The 20859-nt window shown below is 48.1% G+C and overlaps 1 protein-coding gene across 1 annotated transcript in view; it reads right to left on the bottom strand.

The window, feature by feature from the left end:
* Kcnab1 (potassium voltage-gated channel subfamily A regulatory beta subunit 1) overlaps positions 1–20859 on the bottom strand; it is a 60380-nt gene that overhangs the window by 6270 nt on the left and 33251 nt on the right. The window contains exons 7-10 of the mRNA XM_090338015.1: positions 18401–18487; positions 4785–4870; positions 3675–3795; positions 2381–2475 (exon numbers count right to left, since the gene is read on the bottom strand). Of these exons, the coding sequence (XP_090194141.1) occupies positions 2381–2475; positions 3675–3795; positions 4785–4870; positions 18401–18487 (389 nt within the window). The remainder of the gene's footprint in view (positions 1–2380; positions 2476–3674; positions 3796–4784; positions 4871–18400; positions 18488–20859) is intronic.

Raw genomic sequence — 20859 nt, 5'->3', positions numbered from 1 at the left:
TTATTTGGTGGTGCAGGGGTTCGAACTTGGGGCCTCGTACTTGCCAGCCAGGTGATTCTACCACTTGGTCCAATGTTTCTTATATTTTTGCAGTTAGGTTCACTGGTCTCTCTATGTGGTTATCATCTCAGGTCATTCCTCCAGCTACCCTGAGCTCCGCTTCTGTTCCAGTTATTTTCAGTTCATGTGCTCGTGGCTGTGCATATTTTTCTGCCTGAACACATGCAGCTGATCACTGGAAGTGGCTGAGCTCTAGAGCGATTATGGGTGACACCAGTCCCTTGTTGAGACCCCAGTGCTGAGGAGTTGCTGTAGGCACTGGGAGCTGACAGAACATTTTATTTATATGTTTGCTTAATATATATATATATATATATATATATATATATATATATATATATATGCTTGCTTATTTGTTTTCCAGTCCTGGGCTTTAACTCAGGGCCTGAGCACTGTCCTTGGGCTTTCTCAAGGCTAAGGCTCTACCACTTGACCCACAGCACCACTTCCAGCTTTTTCTATATATATGGTACCAAGGAATTGAACCCAGGTCATTGTGTATGCTAGGCAAGAACTCTACCAGTAGGCCACACTCCCAGCCTTTAAGTTAGCTATATTAAATGCATTTCTGACTTGGATGTTTTGATTCACTGGGACTTGGTTCAGGCTTAACCGTGTTGTAAGCTGAGAAGCATGTGCACAGCGACTTGGCCCAGCTGCTGTCTTCAGGCATTGCTCTTTGCGAGGACAGAGAGAAATGAAGGAAAACTCAGCCTGGTGTGGGCACTGTGTAGTAGGTGCTTAGTGGAACCACAGCTGGTGGTGCTTTCCTTCCTCCCTCTCTGTCTTCTCACTGTCCTCCTTTAAATGCATTCTACCCTAAGACGCTGTTACTTTTTCTTGGCTGACTCATGTAGATTTGGTTCAGAACAGGCTTTAATTTTCAGGAACAAGATCTTACTTCACAATCTGGGATAAGTGTCCTTTCCAATAGTACAGAGCCAGGAATGGGTTCGGGTCAGCGTGCTTCGGGGTTTATTTATGTTGCTTTATTTTAGAGAACAAACAAGCTAAAAGTTCAAGTCTCCCAGGCAGAAGGAGAGGGAGGGCTGCAGAGGCTGGGCTGGCTCTGATAGGGATGGGTGGGGGACAAGCAGGCTGGGGGGAAGATGGTGTGGGTAGAGGCGGGGGGGGGGTGCAGGCAGAGGCCCTCCCAGCACATAGCCTGTTCTACTGAGAACTTATGGACTGGGAGCTGGCTCAGCATCTGGTTCCGCTTAGGAGGACTTGGTCTGGTTTTACGTGCTGGTAGCCACCCTCCCTTGACTTCTGCAGAGTACTCTGAGATACTACTTTTTACGTGCTGGTAGCCACCCTCCCTTGACTTCTGCAGAGTACTCTGAGATACTACTGCTAGTATACATTCTCTCCAGCTTTTTGGTTGTTTTGTTTGTTTTTAAATAGACATGTTCTTACGCATAAGAAAAGAACTGTTTGGAGTACTCTGTAATAAATGAATCAAGATGTCCCGAGTGGAGGAGATTTTGATTTGATGATCTTGGAATGTTTGAGGATTCAGAGCCAGTGACCCAGCCAGTGACAGAGGTCTGAGCATTCTCCTGTCAGGCCCGCCCTCTGTCCTTCCACCATGGCGGTAGTGGCCAGCAGCCCCAGCCACGTGGACAGTCCACCTGATCACCACACACTCTGCCCCAGCCATGTGACAGTTCACCCATATCACACCACACACCCCGCCCCAGCCACATGGACAGTCCACCTGATCACCACACATCACACATCCTGCCCCAGCCACGTAGACAGTCCACCTGATCACCACACACCCCGCCCCAGCCACATGGACAGTCCACCAGATCACCACAAACCATATACCCTGCCCCAGCCATGGACAGTCCACCTGATCACCACACACCCCGTCCCAGCCACGTGGACAGTCCACCAGATCACCACAAACCATACACCCTGCCCCAGCCATGGACAGTCTACCTGATCACCACACACCCCGTCCCAGCCACGTGGACAGTCCACCAGATCACCACACACCACACACCCTGCCCCAGCCACGTGGACAGTCCACCTGATCACCACACACCAAGGCCTAGCCACATGGACAGTCCACCCATGTACCATGTACCTCCTGAAGCAGGAACTGGTTGGTAGGGCACAGTGTTCTGCCCAAACTCATTCCACAGAGCTAGCAGGCACCTGGCTGGGAGCAAGGGAGCTCAGAGGGCCTTAGAGGCTGTCATAACTACCAGCTGCTGAGGTTACCGTGTGCTGGGAAGGCCCAGGCTGTGCCGAGCCACTGGTCAGTCTCCTCCCCTCCAGACCCAGAGTATCTTCTACAAGTTGAGGGAAATACCTTCAGTGATGCCCTGGAGCTTTCAGGCACCCCGTTCCCGTATTTTCCTGAGATAATTCCACAGGCCAGAGGAGACCAAGTCACCGCCCCAACCCCTGTGAAAAGGGAGCACAACAAAACAATGTGAGATCGCAGCTCCAGGGGCTGGGAGCATGGCTTAGTGGTAGAGTTCTTGTCTAACATGCACGAAGACCTGGGTTCGATTCCTTGGTACCGCATACATAGAAAAGGTAGTGGAAGTGGTGCTGTGGCTCAAGTGGTAGAGCTTTAGCCTTGAGAAAGCCCAAGGACAGGTGCTCAGGCCCTGAGTTCAAGCCCCAGGACTGGGGAAAAAAAATAACCAACCCCAAACTAAACCAAAGCCAAGTGCAGTTCCACAAAGGAGCGTCCAAAGTGTAGAGGGGTTGAGCATCAGGGAAAAGCTGGCCGGCGCGTGGGTGAGTGACACAGCTTGCCTTACAGCCTAGGAGCCCCACGGCCCTCATTCCCTCCTAAGCCGATCACACATTCGGTTCTTGGGGCTGAGCTGCAGGAGCAAGTGTGAGAATGCAGTGCAGCCACGATGGTTTTCATTTTATTTCTATAGAATGGAGTTTGTATCAGGGCCTCTTGTTAGCTATGCTGGTGTTCTAACATTGGAGCCACGTCTCCAGACTTGCTTTTGTGCTGGTTGTTTTGGAGATGGAGTCTGAGGACTTTTCTGTCTGCGCTGGCCATAAACTGCTCTTGTCTGGATCTCAGACTCCTGAGTAGTTAGGATTACAGGTGTGAGACACAAGTGCCTACCCAGCCCTGCGGCTTGGACGCCTGCAATCCCTAGACCCAGAGAGAAACCTTCTGGAGAGATGATTCCCTGCCTCCCTAGCAGCCCTGGCAGCGCCTCCTGCAGGACCAACAGTCTGTGCCGGTCAGAAATCAAGCGAAGCCCCGTGGTCTTGGTCTTGGGGTTGGCCTGTGTTCTGGTTTTAGCTGGCGTTTCCTGCTGATTTTCAGGAAGAATAATATTCCTGGGAGCTGCTGTGGAATAAGTGTGCGTATGTCCGGGACATTTTGGGAAGGCTTTCGAGGCCCTCTGGAACATGCTTGGACGAGAGAAGGCACCTGTGAGCGCGAGCTTATCCACTGGGCGCCCCTTCACCACACAGACACCCTTTTGGAACAACTCCTGGCAAAGCACCTCTTGGGCACAGCACCCCCTGCACTCAGCTGACAGACTCCGTGCCACCCTTGAGGGATGTTGGAGACTGGTTCTTTCCTTGTTAGGAGGATTCTGGAGGCATGATTAGAGGATTACCTATTTTGTGGTAGAGCTCTGGCAGCTGGACCTCCACCTTTTCTCTCTGGAAGAGGTGGTACTCCGCTTGTTCGCAGACTGGCGGGATCAGGTTGAATTGCCTGGCCACCGAGTAGGCTTCCTAGAGAGAGACATGAGACCCCGGGGGCCGGGGGATTGGTACTGGCAAGCACACAGTAGGCCTGCTCACCCTTCCCATGCGAAATGGTGTTTCAGGGAGGGGACTAGAGCAGAGGAGATGCAGGGTACAGGGTGACAGGGTGAGGCCAGGGCCATCTCACTCAGTCCCCCTGGGGGAATCTTCATTCCGGGCCAAGGTTTGGACACAGTAAAGGCCAGGCAAGATTTGCCCACGTGTGAATTATCAGTTATAAAGAAAATGTGATTTGATTGTATTTTGTTCCTAAAAGAAATAAAACTTAGACTAGTATATACAAGAGATTGGTATTTAAAAGGGTTCTAAACAGAATGGTTGTTCTTTAATATAGTTGTTACAAGAAAACTAGAATACTCTGCCCCTCTATCCACTACTTGTGAACTGTCCCCCTGCCCCCAAAGAATGCAAAGTCCCAGCTCCTGCTCAGATCTAGGTGTTCTCTCTCTCTCTCTCTCTCTCTCTCTCTCTCTCTCTCTCTCTCTCTCTCTCTCTCTCTCTCTCTCTCTCTCTCTCTCTCTCTCCCTCCCTCCCTCCCTCCCTCCCTCCCTCCCTCCCTCCCTCCCTCTCTCTCTCTCTCTCTCTCTCTCTCTCTCTCTCTCTCTCTCTCTCTCTCTCACATGCAGGTACTAGGGCTTGGGTCCATGGTCTCAAATTATTTCTTAGGATTTTCATTACTACTTGAGCCACAGCTCCACTTCTAGCTTTTTGCTGATTGGTTTGAGAGAAGAGTCTTGGATGTGTCTGCCTGAGCTGGCTTTGAACCACGAGTCTCAGATCTCAGCCTCCTGAGTAGCTTGAATTACCTGTCCAGATATCTCTTTGATGAGTCTAGAATCTCAATTGTGCTGTGACTGTGTGGTGGTTTTCTGAAGATCTAGAAAGGCGTGCCTAAGCTGGCTGGGAGGGTAGGGGAGAGGCGGGGCTGAGCTGCATGTCTGGGAGGGGCAGCTTACCATGATCTCCATGGCACCCCACCTCGAGGTACCCCAGTACATAGCCATGCCTTGGTTGATCACGTGTGTCATGGCGCGGACGATTTCTGTGAAGAGTCAAACAGCACCCGTGATGTTCAGAGCCAGGCCTCCTCCAGTGCTCACACGTTTAAAGCAGGGATGGATCTGATTCATGAAATTACTTTTACACTGGTAACCCCATTAGTAGTCTAACTTGCAGTTTTGAGTCTCAGAGACCTACAGTAGTTTCTGGCAAACAGACATTCCATTTGTTTGTTTAGTTATTCGTTTATTTGTGCCAGTACTGGGGGGCTTGAACTCAGGGCCTTCCTGCTCTTGCTTAGTTAGCGGTTTTGCTCAACACTGGTACTCTGCTCCTTGAGCGGGGCCTCAATTTCTGAATGTTTGGAGTTCATTAGTTAAGAGTCTTCCAGATCCCCGGTGTCAGCCTCGCAAGTAGTAACTATAGATAACCCTAGGCCCTGGGCACCTTGCTGAAGGTGTGTAGTAACAGCATTCAGTGGTATTAAAAACAGTGACTGTAAAGCTATTTTCAATGTCATTTTACTTCTTTTCAAGTAGTGTAAAGGCATTCCATGTTGACATACCCACACTCCGTTCTCTTATGAGCAGGGGGAAGACGGGTTTTGCCCGGGCATTGACACACGTGCTAGCATTGCACCTGAGTAGCCTGCTCTATTGCTCTTCTACCCCTCCCCACGGGGTTTCTTTTCTTTTAAAATGATCTCCAGTTGCACTGAGAGGCTTCTATGTGACATGTTTTAGGAGAGCAGTGCTGATCAGTGTCACCCCCCCCCCCGTCATCTCCCCACCTCTGTCCACCCCACCCAGCCGTTCATTCTTCCACCCTCCCTATCCACTCACTTTCCCCTTCCTGGAGTCCCTGCCCCCACCCTCACATGGTCCAGGATCCTGGAATGCATTTTGTTAGACTACAAGTTAGTTGTTGAGAGGAATCCTCTTCTGCATCTACCATGTGTCAGCACATCCGTGCGCATGTGCATATGACCCTGTATATGTCTGCATCCGTGTTCATAAACCACAGCTGACTACCATATGGTGGAAAATAGGTGTCCTTAAAGGCAGCGCTAAGAAGGCTTTCAGCTATGAGCAGCATCTTTATGAACAAATTAAAGAAGTCTCAAACCAATACTCTTAATTTCTGCATCGCAGACAAACAAGAACCCTAAGCCAGTAGACAGAGAGAAATAATGAAGATTACGTAAGAAATAGATGAAATTAGAGACTCAAGAACTATACAAAGAATCAACAAAACGAAAAGTTGGTTCTTTGAAAAGATAAAGCAAATTGATAAGTCCTCGGCAAATCTGACCCAAAAGTTGGATTTCTTGTGTTGAGACATGCCAGCCAGACTTCTGCTATGTTGGGTTGTTGCTGCACTTCTTTTTGTCTTTTTTTTTTTTTTTTGATACCGGGGTACCAAAGATTCTTGTACCTAGAATGTGGCTCTTGCTAGGCGAGCACTTTGCCACTGAGCTACATCCCAGCCCTTGCTGCCCATTTTTAAGGGAGACAGGCCTTGGGCTCCACTGCAGGTTGCAGGTCTCCAGGTGGTGTTGGGTAGGTGTATTGGGGCTCTCACTTGTCATGAGCAAACGCTGTCTGTGTGGTCAGAGGACTTTGGAATGGTGGGCCCAGGCCAAGTCTTGGATCTGTGGTTGTTTGGTTTATGTGAGCAGTTTCAACCCCCCCACCCCGGTCTGTCCAGCAGAGGTGGGATTTGGTTTCTAAACACACTGGTTTTTCCTCTTGGGGAATAACATGGAAATATGAGACAACAGCAGACACACTCTGTAGTTCATTCTCACTTCATTAAAAATCTGGGTGGAAACTGGGCATGGTGGCTCCCACCTGTAATCCCAGCTACTCAGGAGCCTGACAGCAAATGGCCTGGGCTTTACACTCAAAGACAGTGGGTACTCTACCACGTGAGCCACAGTACCACTTCTGATTTTTCAGTGCTTAATTGTAGCTTAGGTTCTCATGGACTTTCTCGCCTGGGCTGGCTTTGAACCATGATCCTCAGATCTCAGCCTCCTGCATAGCTGGGCTTACAGATGTGGGCCACTGGTTCCTTTGACTGGAGAGGACTGGGAGGAGGAGGGGAAAGAGGGAGGGCCCTGGAGTTCTTGTCCTTAGAATTGGTTGCACATGCAGCCGTGAGAGAGACCGAAGCTGGAGATTTATGTAGGCTCAAACTTTGATTGAGTTTTTTAAGTTATTAATTATTATTGTCAGAAAAAAAAGTCATTTAGCTAGCTAACAGCAATCAATCAACCACCAATGTCTTAACCAGCTGTAATGTGCATGGACACCAGAGGGCACCATCGTCAAAAGAAAAAGCCACCTCTTGGGGATGTGTGTGGAAATTTAGTTTCACAGTCTCCCAGGCATAGCCTGGATTCTGAGTTAGGAAGATCAGTTAGTGTGTTGGCACACAGGCCTCTGAGCAAAGATACCCCGACAAAGGTTAAATCTACACCCCAAAGTGGATCCTAATCATTCCTGCCCATGTATTTTCAAATAATTAGCCCAATATGCCTGTTTATTTGATAGGATCAATTCATCCTGATTTCAGAGTAGCTAAATGAAATCATTATTGTTCATCAGAATACAGACTGTAGGTAATTCTGGTGAACAACAATAAAACTTCTGACTAGCACATAGATATGATTTGAGTTTTGCATTCTCCTCATTTACCTAGATTATACTGAAGAGGTCTAAAGACGAAAGATGAAAACTTCAAGAAGGATTAGAGTTTGTTTGTTCTTTGTGCTGGTAGTGGGGCTTTAAATCAGGTCTTGGGTGCTGTCCATGAGCTTTTGTCACTCAAGCCTGGCACTCTACTTGGGCCACACCCCCATTTCCAGCTTTTCGGAGGTAAGAGTCTCATAGCTGAGATTATAGGCACAAGCAGTTGGATGATTAGCTTTTTATTTTGATCTTCTTGAGCTCTGGATAACAGGTTTTTCGTTGTTGTTGTTGTTGTTGTTGTTGTTGTTGTTTGCAAGTCCTGGGCTTGGGCTCAGGGCCTGAGCACTGTCCTTGGACTTTCTCAAGGCTAGAGCTCTACCACTTGAGCCTCAGCAGCACTTCCGGCTTTTTGCTATGTATGTGGTACTGAGGAATTGAACCTGGGTCTTCGTGCATGCTAGGCAAGCACTCTACCACTAGGCCAAACTCCTGGCCCACACAGTGTGTTAACAATGTCTGTAATGACTGACGAATTAAGCCCCTGGGCATTTTGGAAGGAAATGTATTAGCTGAAATCCCACCAAAGAACAATTTCTCAAATGCTCACAGAGCTTCTCACAGCATAGATGTAGCCGAGCTGGGACAGTTCTGCATGACACCTAGCGTTCAGTGCCTGCTCTCAGCCAATGCCGGCTCTCAGTGCAGGATCCTGCAGCTGGTGCTGTGTCTCGCTGTGCTGTAGATGCCTGACTCAAGCCCTGCATTTCTGATCTTTTCCGTTTTGTGACTGTCATCTCATTGGTCAGTCAGACTGGTGTGGAACTTCCTTCCTTCCTTCCTTTCTTTTTCATTTTTTCTTTTCTTTTTTTTTTTTTTTGCCAGTCCTGGGTCTTGAACTCAGGGCTTGAGCACTGTCCTAGGGCTTTCTTAAGGCTAGAGCTCTACCAGTTGAGCCACAGCACCACTTCCAGCTTTTTCTATGTACGTATTATAGAGGAATCAAACCAGGGTCTTTGTGCATGCTAGGTGCACAGCTCTCCTCTCTTTGGAGTGCAAGAGTGAAACTGTGAGCCGAAATGCATCTTCCCACTCCAGAATGTTCCTGTCAGGCATCCTGGAAGACTGGGTGATGAAGGTCCTCAGACGCCCTGTTTTCTTCCCAGGTCTGTCCTCGCAGTGATTTCACCATTCTGCAGGGTTCACGTAGGTCAGAGCCCTTCCTTCTTTCATTTCTGAGTGTTCTTCCGGCCAACACCACAGGACCATTTCTCTTGCTTTTCTGCATGTGAATCCTCTTGCTGAGGAAGGCTTCAGCAGAGGCTTCCACTGGTAATCCATAACCCAGCTCCAGGTGAAAACCCACGCCAATGTTCTGTTCTAACCACGACAGAGCTTTGAAACAAAGATAGACCCAGTGGCTCTGTTCGTTTACCTTTATTTGTAGCTAAGTCTTCCCAAACTGGAAAAGTGTACTTTTCCACATGGCCATTCTTGTGGCGCTGTGTTTGGAGACAGGAAGGCAGCATCATTTACCTAGGCTCAGCTATCCTTTCCCCTCTCCTCCCCCCTCCCCTTCCCTCCCCTCCCCATTTCTTTGGGTTTTGAAGGCCTGTCTGTGATGCTCAGATTCTCAGGGTTGCTGATAACAATTTGTCTAACCCTTCGTGTGTATTCTTCTCTTCTGGAACATTCTAGGTTGACCTTGATATTTTAAATGGATTTCTTTATGTGGGTCTCTGTTCATTTATCTGGGTTATCAGCGGGCGCTGTCAACCCAGAGCCTGAAGTTATTGAGCTCTGCCGTTCTCTCGGACTGCTCTGTGGCGGGTCCTCTCCTGTGTTTTGCCTGTTCAATGTTAGACATTCTTTAGTTGACAAGATATTGACTCTTCTGGATAGAGCCTTAACTTCCTTGTCTTTTCCATTCCATGGTTTAGGCTTTAAGTTTACCTTCTGGAACATTCTCTTAGCCATTCTACTCCACATTATTAAGTTCTTGTTGTTTTTATGTTTTTTCCTTCCCCTTCTTCCCCCCAGTCCCTCTTCCCCCCACCAATGGAAGTGGGGCTGCGGAGCCAGTGGCCTCATCTTTCTTCCTTCCCAGCTGCCTTTCTGCACCCTCTTCAGTTCCCAGGCTTTTTAAAAAAAATAACAAACTAGTTTTCTTGTAAAAGTAAATTCTGGGCTATGTTTATGTTTTTGTTAAATCTAAAACTGTGTTGTATACTTTCTTTAATTGACGTGGTTATCTTTAGCTTACTTGACCCTAGTTATAACACAGCTCTCTGTTCAGAATGTAAAACAAACAAAGCAAACCTCACATGGAGAAGCATTTAGAGAAGGGAGGATGAATTCTGACCTGCGAAGGCTGAGATCTTGCAGTGTATCACACGTGCTGTGACCTGGATTGTGGATGGTTGTTCCCACAGTAGAGGCGGCGCTTGGAAAGATCTCCAGGTCCCTGAGGAGATTTGTGGGGTGGAGCTCGGCTGGGACTGGGTGGGGATTTGAACCTCCAGCCCCTACACGTCAAGTTTTTCAAATGCAATGTATCCACAAGCTTGCGTTCTTGGTGGCCAAGGCTGTTTCTTTGAGGTTGAAGTCAGGGGTTTAAAGTTATATGTGACTAGCAAGCAGCACACTGATAACTCCACCAGCACCCTCATCCATGTGGACGTTCCCACTGCCCACCGCTGTCCACAGCCCTCGTGAAACTCAGGCTGGGGCCACAGCCTTCAGCCGGCTCTTGGCTGACAGTGCCACGGCCTCCCAAGGCCTGTTTCACAAGTGCTGTCTGGATTTTAAGCAGAAGCTGCAAACTCAGATTCGTCCTTCCCATCTGGGAGCTGCTTGCACTGGAGGCCAGTCTGAGGGGACAGGCCCTGGGCCCGGCGACACTGGCCTGTGTCCTCCTGTCCCTGAGGCGGGGCGTCTCCCGGCTCTGTCATCAGGTGGTCTCCAGCTCTCCACGCTGCTTAGTCCAGTGGTCAAGCCTGAATCCCAGCGGTTTTGAACCCCGGCCCTCCCCAGCCAGGCCTGCAGTGAAGGGGACGAGGTGGATGGGCTCAAAGGAAAGAAGCTATCAACATGATAAAGAGGGCAATGTCATTAGGCCAGTGCCCATTGGTCCCCTGTGGAAGCACAGTGGAGAGGACGTTTGACTTCAGTTGCCTCTTGGCGTCAGTGATGGCTTCTGAACATCGGCAACTTTTCCACATTTGCCCCAGCTCGGAGCTTCTCAGCCGCTTCCACCTAAAGCCTCGGGTGTTCTTGGTCTTTACAGTAGGTTCAGCTGGGGCAGCGTGGCCTCCATAATGGTAGCTTTCCAATGACACCGAGACGCAGCGTGGCATCGGCTCAGCTAGTTCAGCCCCGCTGAGCTCCTCTTCACCACGGCACACGCCCGGACCAGGCCCTGCTCCCGACTCACAGCCCGCGTGAAGATCTGCAGCCACTCGTGAGGTCAGTCAGGCAGTCCGTGAGCGTGCTGACTCCAGTGTCATGGCCAGAGCTGCCGCAGAGCCGCCGCACAGCTTGGCAATGTGCTGGGGGGGGGCAGGGTATCCCCATTCCTGTGCATGCCCTGCAGGTTGGCTGCAGTGCCATGCAGAGCTTCTCCTGGGACCAAGCCAGTCAGTGTGCCCATCATGACTCTGGTGCTCTCACCTGACTCACGAGTCCTTGGCTCCCCACTGCCAGCCGGGGTCAGCACCCCCTCCATTCCCCCACCTCTCTCTGCCCTACTCTGTTGGTCGTGGGGCTTGAACTCTGGGCCTGGGCGTTGTCCTGGGCTCTTCAGCTCATGGCTAATGCTCTACCCCTTGAGCCACAGCCGCACTTCCGGTTTTCTGGTGGTTCATTGGAGAGGAGAGTCTCTTTCTTGGGCTTGCTTTCCTGCCCTGTGTGGTTTGGAACCACAACGTGATCCTCAGATCTAGCCTCCTGAGTGGTTAGGATGACAGACGTGAGCCCTTTTCTTTGTGGGATCTATTTTAACTGATTTGTTGAGTGATGTGATTCGTGAATCTTAATCTGCTGTGAGTATTTCTCTATATTTGGAATGGCCATTGCATCCAAGTAATGGTCTATTTGAAAACTGCACAGCAGTGCTATGCAAGCCACAGCAATAGCAAAAATGATAGCTGCAACTTTTTAAGCAGTCACTACACACAAGGTAACCCCTAAGTCGCTTGTGCATCTCAACAAATCCTCATAGCAGATAGCATTACCTGCATTTTGCAGGCAAGAAAACAGGCAGAAAAGCTGCACAACTTGTTTCTGATCCATTAGCTAGAAATGAAAACAATAGTGGCTGCTTACGTCTAAAGCTATACCCTTGCTAGTTTGGGAAGATCAAGTTGTCCCTCTGTGTCCTTCTCAGCTAGACCTTCCTCTGTCGTCCATCCAAACCTCCCCACCGCAGGCTGCCAGGCTCCCAGGATTCCACTTTTCTTCCTTCCTTTCATCACTCTTTCATCATTATTATTCTGATTTATTAACCTCTGCGCAGCCTAAGGCTGGCACACAGCAGGTGTCCAAGGAACATTTATGGAATGGAAGAGCTAATCCTATTACTGAGGTTTGGTTTGTTATTTTCTAGAGACTGAAACAAGATGGCTTTTCCATCTGAATAGATGAGTCATGGAAAATGGGGATTAAATAACTCAGGGGCAGGAAAGATTTCAGAACAAAATCCCAAGGAGAAATAGTAGAAGGAAATTCGAGTGCCAGTTCTGGTGTGTCCACAGGCCTCTGGGGAGCAGGCTTCTGTCTTTGCCCCAGTAAGAAGGAGGTTCCTGGTACCCTTACCCACTCCCCATCAGGTGCTGCTGTTTCCGTGGCCCCTGTGAGGCAGAAACTGCCACAGGCAATCAGTGCCTGGCAGGGGAGCCAAGTTATGAGCTGGGCCCTCTCCTGTTCTAGCCACAGCATCGCCCCCTGATGGAGGTTGCTAACGGATGGACATATAGGCCACCGAAGAGATGGGAAGACCCCATGTGGGCCCCTTACCTCTTCTTGTTTGGGGTCATTAAAGTGGACTTCCCTTTGTATGGCACAAATCAGTGGTTTGGGAAGGGTAAAATGTTAGCTGAATAGGATTTTAGTGTATTTTTTGGTGAATCCTTAGTTAAAATGGAAATAACTTCAGTGAACTTGGAACTGCTTTTTCATTTTCATTTTCTTTTGCCACAGGCTCATCTTTGTGACTATAAAAGTAATTTCCTCCGAATTAATGTCTTGCAAGCTCAGCTGTCCCAGCCTTCCAAACCAGGAAGTTAAATTGGATGCAGACTCCCTGAGGCGCCTCCAGCCAGCTCAGGAAGGGAATGTGTGCAGCGACTTCCATTTGATGTGGTGACCATGGGAGTGGCTCTGCTGCTAGGGACTGTCTCTCTTCTCTGGGTCACCTGGTGTCAATCAGACATGTGGATGCTCTGTTACTGCAGAGGAGGAGTAGGAAGAGGAGCTGAGTGTGCTCAGCCCCCCCCAGTCCTAGGGCTTGAACTCAGGGCCTGAGCACTGTCCTTGGGCTTTCTCAAGGCTAAAGCTCTACCACTTGAGCCACAGCACCAGTTCTTGCTTTCTCTATGTATGTGGTACTGAGGAATTGAACCCGGGTCTTCATGCATGCTAAGCAAGCACTCTACCACTAGGCCAAACTCCAGGACCTGTTAGTGGAATATTTATATTTCCTATGTGGCTTGCACTGTGTTTCTGTTGGGAAATACTATTACATTACTGGTAGAACACATTTTTTTTTTTGCCATTATTGTTTCTTGGGACAAGTTGAGGCCATTTTTGAGAGAAGATAATACAAGGTAGAGACAGGGAAAATGCGGGAGAGGAAAGAAGGCTCGGTTCAAATAGAATTGTACTCATATCATGTATCTGTAACCCCTCCATAAATCACCTCTATGATAACAAAATAATATTAATAATAAAAGAGGTAAAGGCAGAAAGACTAACCCTGTTGTGGCTCAATGATATGGGTAAGTTTTAGGTGATCAGATTATTTATTAATTACTGGGCCCTGTATAATTAATTTGAGGTGCTACAATCAATGTTTGATGCTTCCTGGAATTTTCTGAGTTGTCCTTAGATATTCTAGATTCCTGAATATTCACAGATGACTATTTGCTTAAGGCAATACTATACAAGATGATTTAGGAAGGAATAAATATATAGAGACTTCCTGAAAATTTCCTGATATTGTGGAACTAAAACAAAGATAACTTTATTATTAGATTGTTGGGGACCGAGTATGGGGCAGTGATCTTGGACCTGCACAGTTGAGTACACTAGGAAGTAAGCTGTTATCATGATGACTTTGAGCGATGTCAATAGCTTCTCATTTAACCTATTTGAGACTTGACTGATGTTTTGTAGGGATGTAACCCCTGGCAGTTTCCTGGTTTTAAGAAAAGTATTTAAGGTTGGAACTTGAAATAAACTGCACTACTGTCTTAAGCTCACTGCCTTAGGCCTTAGGCTACAGTCTTAAGCTCGCCTTAGGCTGGAGTCTTGGGCTGCTGACTTAGGCTGCTCCGACCCCATCTTTTTCTTGTCTTCTTCTTTTCCCAGTCTTCACCCCCAAGGTCAGGAATCCCAGTTCGCTACTGGCTGGCTCCGGCATTAGATTTTATTTTATTATATTTTTTGTGGGACGGGCATTTGAGCTCATGACCACACATGCTAGGCAGATGTTTTACTGCTTGAACTACCGATGATGATGATGATGATGATGATGATGATGATGATGATGTGTTCTGATTATTTTTGAGATAGAGTCTTATTTTGCCTAGGTTGTTCAGGACTGTGATCCTCTTATTTCTGCTTCTTGCTGTAGCTGGGATGACCATGTCCAACTTTTTCTGTTGAGATGAGGTTACAAACATTTTTCTCAGAGTGGCCTTGAACAGTGTTCTTCCTAATCTTTCTTCTCTTCTCAAGGACACAGAATTACAAGTGTGAGCTACTAGGCTCTGCTTTGCCAATCTTTCCCCCTTTTTTTCCTTTAAGGAATCTGAGTTGCATCGTGTTTGTATTAACCTTCAAAAGGGATTAGGGACTAAGTAACTTGACAATAAACTTAAATAACTAATTAGTAATGGAATAATAGTTAATGACTCAGGGATTCTAAGAGATTTCATTTTGGCAATAAGTGGTAAATGAAAGGTGAAACTTGATCTGCAAGTGTTTTTTGTTTTTTGTTTTTTTTGCCAGTCCTGGGCTTGAGCTCAGGGCCTGAGCACTGTCCTTGGGCTTTCTCAAGGCCAGAGCTCTACCACTTGAGCCACAGCACCACTTCTGGCTTTTTTCTATGTACATGGTACCGAGGAATCAAACCCAGGTCTTTGTGCATGCTAGGCAAGCACTCTACCACTAGGCCAAACTCCCGGCCCTGCAAGTGTTTTTTAAATGAAAAGTTAGTTAAGCTCCCAGCATGCTCAGACCAGCACAGGGGTAGATAAGGCTACCTACAGTAGAATGGGAATCCATTCTCTGGGCCACTACATAACATAGTTCCCACCCGGCTGGCCTTCTTTCTGAGCTCAGCTCTGTCCTCCTGGCATTTGGACACAGCAGGTCCTGCCCCACCCCTCGCCCAGGGCCTCAGGCACACAGACAGACGCTGGGCCTGCACACCAGACGCTGGGCCTGCACACCGCTATAGGGCAGTATTGACTTAAGTTGCTTCCAACCTTCTCTTACTAGTGAAGATTTTGAAATACACTCTTGGGGCTGGATGACCATGACACAATTAACCATAGGTGCCTCAGAGATCACAAGGATGGCCACTGAGACTCCCTGGAATCTGTGATCAGGAAGAAGTGGGCATGGGTGGGTTGATTTCTGGGGTGGGGAAGTATGCCACTTTTGCCAGGAATTGTGGAAGAGGCAGATGGCATGGCAGACGCTGTATCGTGAGGTGAGCCAGAACAATATAAACAAGAAGGATGGACGAGAAAGATACAGAGCATGTTCCCAGCTGTTGGGGCCACTTCCCGTCTCCCTGGAATGTCCGCCTGAACCCCACTTCCCATCTCCCTGGAATGTCCGCCTGAACCCCACTTCCCATCTCCCTGGAATGTCCGCCTGAACCCCACTTCCCGTCTCCCTGGAATGTCCGCCTGAACCCCACTTCCCGTCTCCCTGGAATGTCCACCTGAACCCTACTGAGCTGCAGACTGCACATGAGGTCTCTCTTGCTGTCCCCACTGATTGCACATGTGGAGTCACAGCCACTCTGGGTAGAGCTTGCTGTTTGTGGGCTGTGAGCCTGGGAGAGTGAGCGACAAGGATGGCTTGAATGTCTGGTGCCAGTCCTTTCTGAGAGCATGTGAGCTGCCCTCCTCTTTTTCTGGCTCAGTTGCTTGCTCCGCTGCCCACCGCTCCCCTCGGGTTATTTTAGAAAATCTCTCAATTAGTGCTGAGGCATGGCACACACCACACAAATGGAATGGAAGGGCAGGTTAATCCTATTTAAATGGAAGTGGTCCAAATTGCGGCTTGGAGACAACACACAGGGCCAGACCTTACCCTGGACAAGGCCGTGGCGACTGGCTGGTGGGCTCCAGTGTCCCTAAGTGGCCAGCTCCGTCCTACCACCTCACCCACCACAGGGAAGGGCCGGCGCCCTGGCTGGGAAACCCTAAGAAGTGGGGTGTTAGCTTGTGCCCTGACAGGGAATAGTTAAAACCAACTTCAGTGATCTTCAGCCTGTGGGTCTGCCCTGATCTACAGAGTTCACATGTGAACACAGTACACATGGGCGAGCACTGCTGTGTCACCTGTAGCCAGCAGAAATGGGTTCCGTGGAGCCAGAGTGGACAGTGGGCACTGATGAGCAAGGACCAAGTATGGTGGCTAACCCTGTGACCCCAACTACACAGGCAGTGGAGAGCAAGTGGTTCGAGGCCTGCTCAGAAGAAAATCAGCGGTGTATCTCCTTATCACACAAACCACAAGAGCTACTACAGGCCTGGTAAGTAGGAGGATTATGGTCCAGGCTAGTGTCAGTAGTGAAACTGTAAGAGCCTATTTCCCCACTGGTTCAAAGAAAAGAAGCAAGCAAGCCAGCCAGGTGTCAGCGGCTCACGCCTTAATCCTAGCTGCTCAAGAGGTTTAGATCTGACGATCGCAGTTCTAAGCCAGCCTGGCAGGGAAGTCCATGAGACTCTGATCTCCTATTAACAACAGAAAAGCTGGAAGTGAATTTGTGTCTCAGAGGTTTAGGAACAGCACCCAGGCTCTGAGCTCATGCCATAGGTCCAGCACAAAAATTAAAAAAAGAAAGAAAGAAAATGAATGAAAACTCATGCAAAAAGATCACTAAAGCAGAAAGGGCCAGGGATATGGCTCAAGCTGCCTAACAATAATGGGCTCTGAGTTCAAATTGTTATGGGGCTCTACCATTTGAACAATGCCTCTACTTCTGGATTTTTGCTGAATAGTTGGAGATGTTGGATTTGTCTGCTCTGGCTGGCTTTGAACATTGATTCCTAGACCTCCTAAATATTTAAGATTAAGGGCACGAGCCCCCAGTGCCTGGCCATAAACATTTCCTTTTTTTTTTTGGCCAGTCCTGAGCTTGAGCTCAGGGCCTGAACACACTGTCCTTGGACTTTTCTCAAGGCTAGAGTTCTACCACTTGAGCCTCAGCACTACTTCTGGCTTTTTTCTATGTACGTGGTACCGAGGAATTGAACCTGGGTCTTCATACATGCTAGGCAAGCACTCTACCACTAGGCCAAACTCCTGGACTGGCCATAAACATTTCTGAGTCTAATAAAATGCTTATGATTTACTTTATCAAACACTTGATCTTTGCTTTGATAAAACCATACGTTTTCATTGAGGTTTCACAACACTGATACTGCCTTATAGTTAATTCCTAATTTAGTCAGAATCAAGAAATGAGAAAAGTTTAGTAGAAAATTAGACATATATACATGACTAAGGTATATGATATATGCACATATATTTTTCTGTAGTAGAGAAGTGATAAATGGAAAATATTGTTTCCATGAAAATTCTCATGGTCAGAAATGCAAACTAGAAAAATCCAACCAGCTTCTATAACTGTACATCAAAAGTCAAATCATCACTTTATTCCACGACCTGCAACTGTGTTTTGAATCGTCAAAGGCACAGTTACCTTCAGTGTAATTTCATATGGAGTTGGTATTGTTGGTCTTTGAAAATGAAGAACCCATATTGCAATATAAAGTTTAAATACCCAAGACATAATTCCCTTTCTCAATCCTTTTCCTCAAGAATCACCATTCTTATTCACCCCAGGGAAGTGATATAACCCTGAGATTACAAGTCTCAACCAGCATTCTCCTGGTAGAGCCCCAGATCACCTTTCTCAGTCACCTTGTGAAAGGATGATTGCTGGATGAAGCTAATCTGGTTTTAGGAACATTTTGCAAGCTTCCTCAGGAAGAAGCTTAAATCATGGCCTAAGGACAAGCACAAAGGGGTGGGGGGCGTGCAGCTCTGTGGAGCTCAAAACAAGCTTCGAAGAAGCCTGACTTTGAGCCACTTCCATGGAGTCTGGCTGAGCCCTGGCTTCCACAGAGCGGGGACAGCCCCAGTGTCCTGTGGATCTCTCTCCAAAATAAGGGAGTTCATGCCCACACCCTGGAACCAGCGCAAGCCTAATGCCTTCAAGTGATTACGAAAAATACACGTCAGAATCATAAGAAGAATATAGAACACGCTTTCAGGGCCAATCTTTTGGCTAAAAAAACCACCACAGTTCTTGATTTTCTCATTCAGCCTGGTCAGTCTGAATTCATCTCTTTCCTACTGTGACTGCAGTGTACTCACACTGGCAGGCACACAGCGGGCACTGGGCATGTTGGTTTCCTTACCTTCCATGGGAGTGTTGTTGTCTGGGCGATTCGCAAAGACCACATCCACGTAATCCAGCTGCAGCCTCTGCAGGGAACCCTTCAGTCCTGGGAACAGAGCCGCAAAGTCAAGCAAAACACAGAAACTCCCAGAGACCAGGTACTGCAAGCACTATTAGAAAGGGTAGAAATTCGACTTCAAATAAATACTGTATTAGGGTCAGGAGGGGCCAGGGCCGGGAGGCAGCCCAGGGACCCCGGGGTCCTCTTCCCCTGAGATGTGGTTTCACAGGGGTTCACGCGTGACACTGCCTTCAGCAGAGCTAAGGAAGCCCAGCGAGGGGTCAGAGTCCTGACTCACAGCCACGAGAGAAAGCACCGGGCTGGATGCTGGGTGCTCACGCCTGGAATCTTAGCTATTTAGGAGGCTGAGATCTGAGGATCATAGTTTGAAGGCATCCTGAGCAGGAAAGCCATGAGACGCTCATTTTTAATTAACCACCAAAAAGCTGAAAGTAGTGGAGCTGTGGCTCAAGTGGTAGAATGCCAGCTATGAGCAAAAACGTTCAGGTACAACACCGAGGGTCTAGGTTCAAGCCCCAGGACTGGCAAACAAGCAAACAAACACCTCCCCCCAACAAAAACCCAAATAAACAAGAATCCTCCCAAGGAATAAAGGTAGAGGAAAAAGGAAAAGATCTCTGAAATGAAGGTGATAGAGCCGTGGTAAGGGAAATTGAAAAGACACAAAACAAAGAGGAATGGCCACATGTTTCATGGCTGAAAGAATCCACATTACTACAATGTCCCATCTGGAGTTATCTATTAAAATATCAAGAAAATTATCTACAGGGGTGGGAGTAGAATCCTAAAGCACAAATGGAGATACTTCGCCCTCTGACATAGCTACAGGAATGTTGAACAAACAGAACAAATGAGGAGACACTTTACTTCCTGACATCAAAAGACACTACAAAGCTGTCATGCTTGTTAGAATTTGGAACTGGGAGGCCCCTCAAAGGCTCCTGTGAGGAAGAGCCGTTCCTCAATGAAATCGAGTTCAGAGAGGACTGGGTTTGTCCAGGACGGGGCGAGGTTTGGGTGGCACTCTGGTGCAGTGTCCCAGGGACGAGGCCTACATGCAGGGTGCAGGCCACTGTGGACACAGAGGTCAATTGCCTCCCCAGTCTCATTCTCCCACCCGCTCTCTCTCCATCCAACCACCATGAGGCCAGCAGAAGTTTGTGTTCTACCATTCCTTCTTTATCATGTTCTGTCTCACCTAAAAGCAGGGGCGCCAAGTGTAACTTCTCTAACTAGGAGGCAAAAGCATCCGTCTTCTCTTGAGCTCAGCTGTCTTTTTTTAGGTATACTGTTGCAGTGACAGTAAGCACGTCAATACCACACCAGCAGAGAAACAGACACAGTGACTAGTGGAATAGAAAAGACTGGAAGTAAATCACACACGGAGTCAACAGAGCGCTGAGGACAAGTGCTGGGAAGGAGAGAGTCTTCTTGGCTGGGGTGCGGGGAGCTGGGTATCTATCCACAGGCAGAGCAACGGGATCGGCGCCCTCTTCTCTTACTATGTACAGGAAAAGCAACTCGAGACCATTAGAAACTTGTCTGTAAGACCAGAACCTATGGAATTACTCACTGGAGGAGAACTGCTTCAGAATTTTGGCATTAAAAAAGAGGTTTTTTTGTGTGTGCGTGTGTGTTTTTAAATAAGACTTCCCCAAAACACAGGAAACAAACAAAAATAAATGATATCAAACTACAAAGATTCCGTGTTACAAAGGAAACAACAGATTGAAGAAAGCACAACAGGGGAAGAGATGGTGTCTGCAGAACCACCATCTCACATGCCTCAGATACGCAGCAGCAAATGCTCACTGTCCTCATCATCTTTAAGACATGGACAGTGGACTGAAAGCTCCAAATCACATGTACAGACGGCTGACAGGTACATGACACCGCGCTTATCCTCACCAATCAACAAGAAATGTGAATGAAGCTCGAGTTGAGATATCTTCCCTCCAGTCAGCCAGAGGCGAGTGGAGAAGAGGGAGGATCACGCGCTGGGGGGGGGGGGGGGAGGAGCTGCATCTGGGAAGCCCTTATGGAAAACCATGTGGAGCTTCCTTCAGGAAAGTTCCCTAGCTATCTAGCACTCCCACTGCTGGCTGTAAACCCAAAGAGGATGGAATCATTAGGCTGACGAGATTTCTGTGCCCCCTTTCAGTGAAGCCCAACTCACAGTACCCAAGAAATGGAATCAATCTCTGTATCGGCTGATAGATGAATAAAGAAAAGCCCACTGAAAGTATACTTTACTCACAAGTGGATCCAACAACACGGATGCCATAGAAATTAAGAGCAGCACCCTGGGGAGGGTGGGAGAAGATAGATGATGTTGAGACAAGCTCTAGAAAAGCTAGAAGAAGGGGTTTCAAAGAAAGAAGACCTGCTTGAGATGG

The sequence above is a fragment of the Megascapheus bottae genome, chromosome 1, assembly GCF_031878675.1.
Source record: "Megascapheus bottae isolate mThoBot1 chromosome 1, mThoBot2.hap1, whole genome shotgun sequence".
Taxonomy (NCBI): Eukaryota; Metazoa; Chordata; class Mammalia; order Rodentia; family Geomyidae; genus Megascapheus; species Megascapheus bottae.
This window is presented reverse-complemented; position numbering and strand designations above follow the sequence as displayed.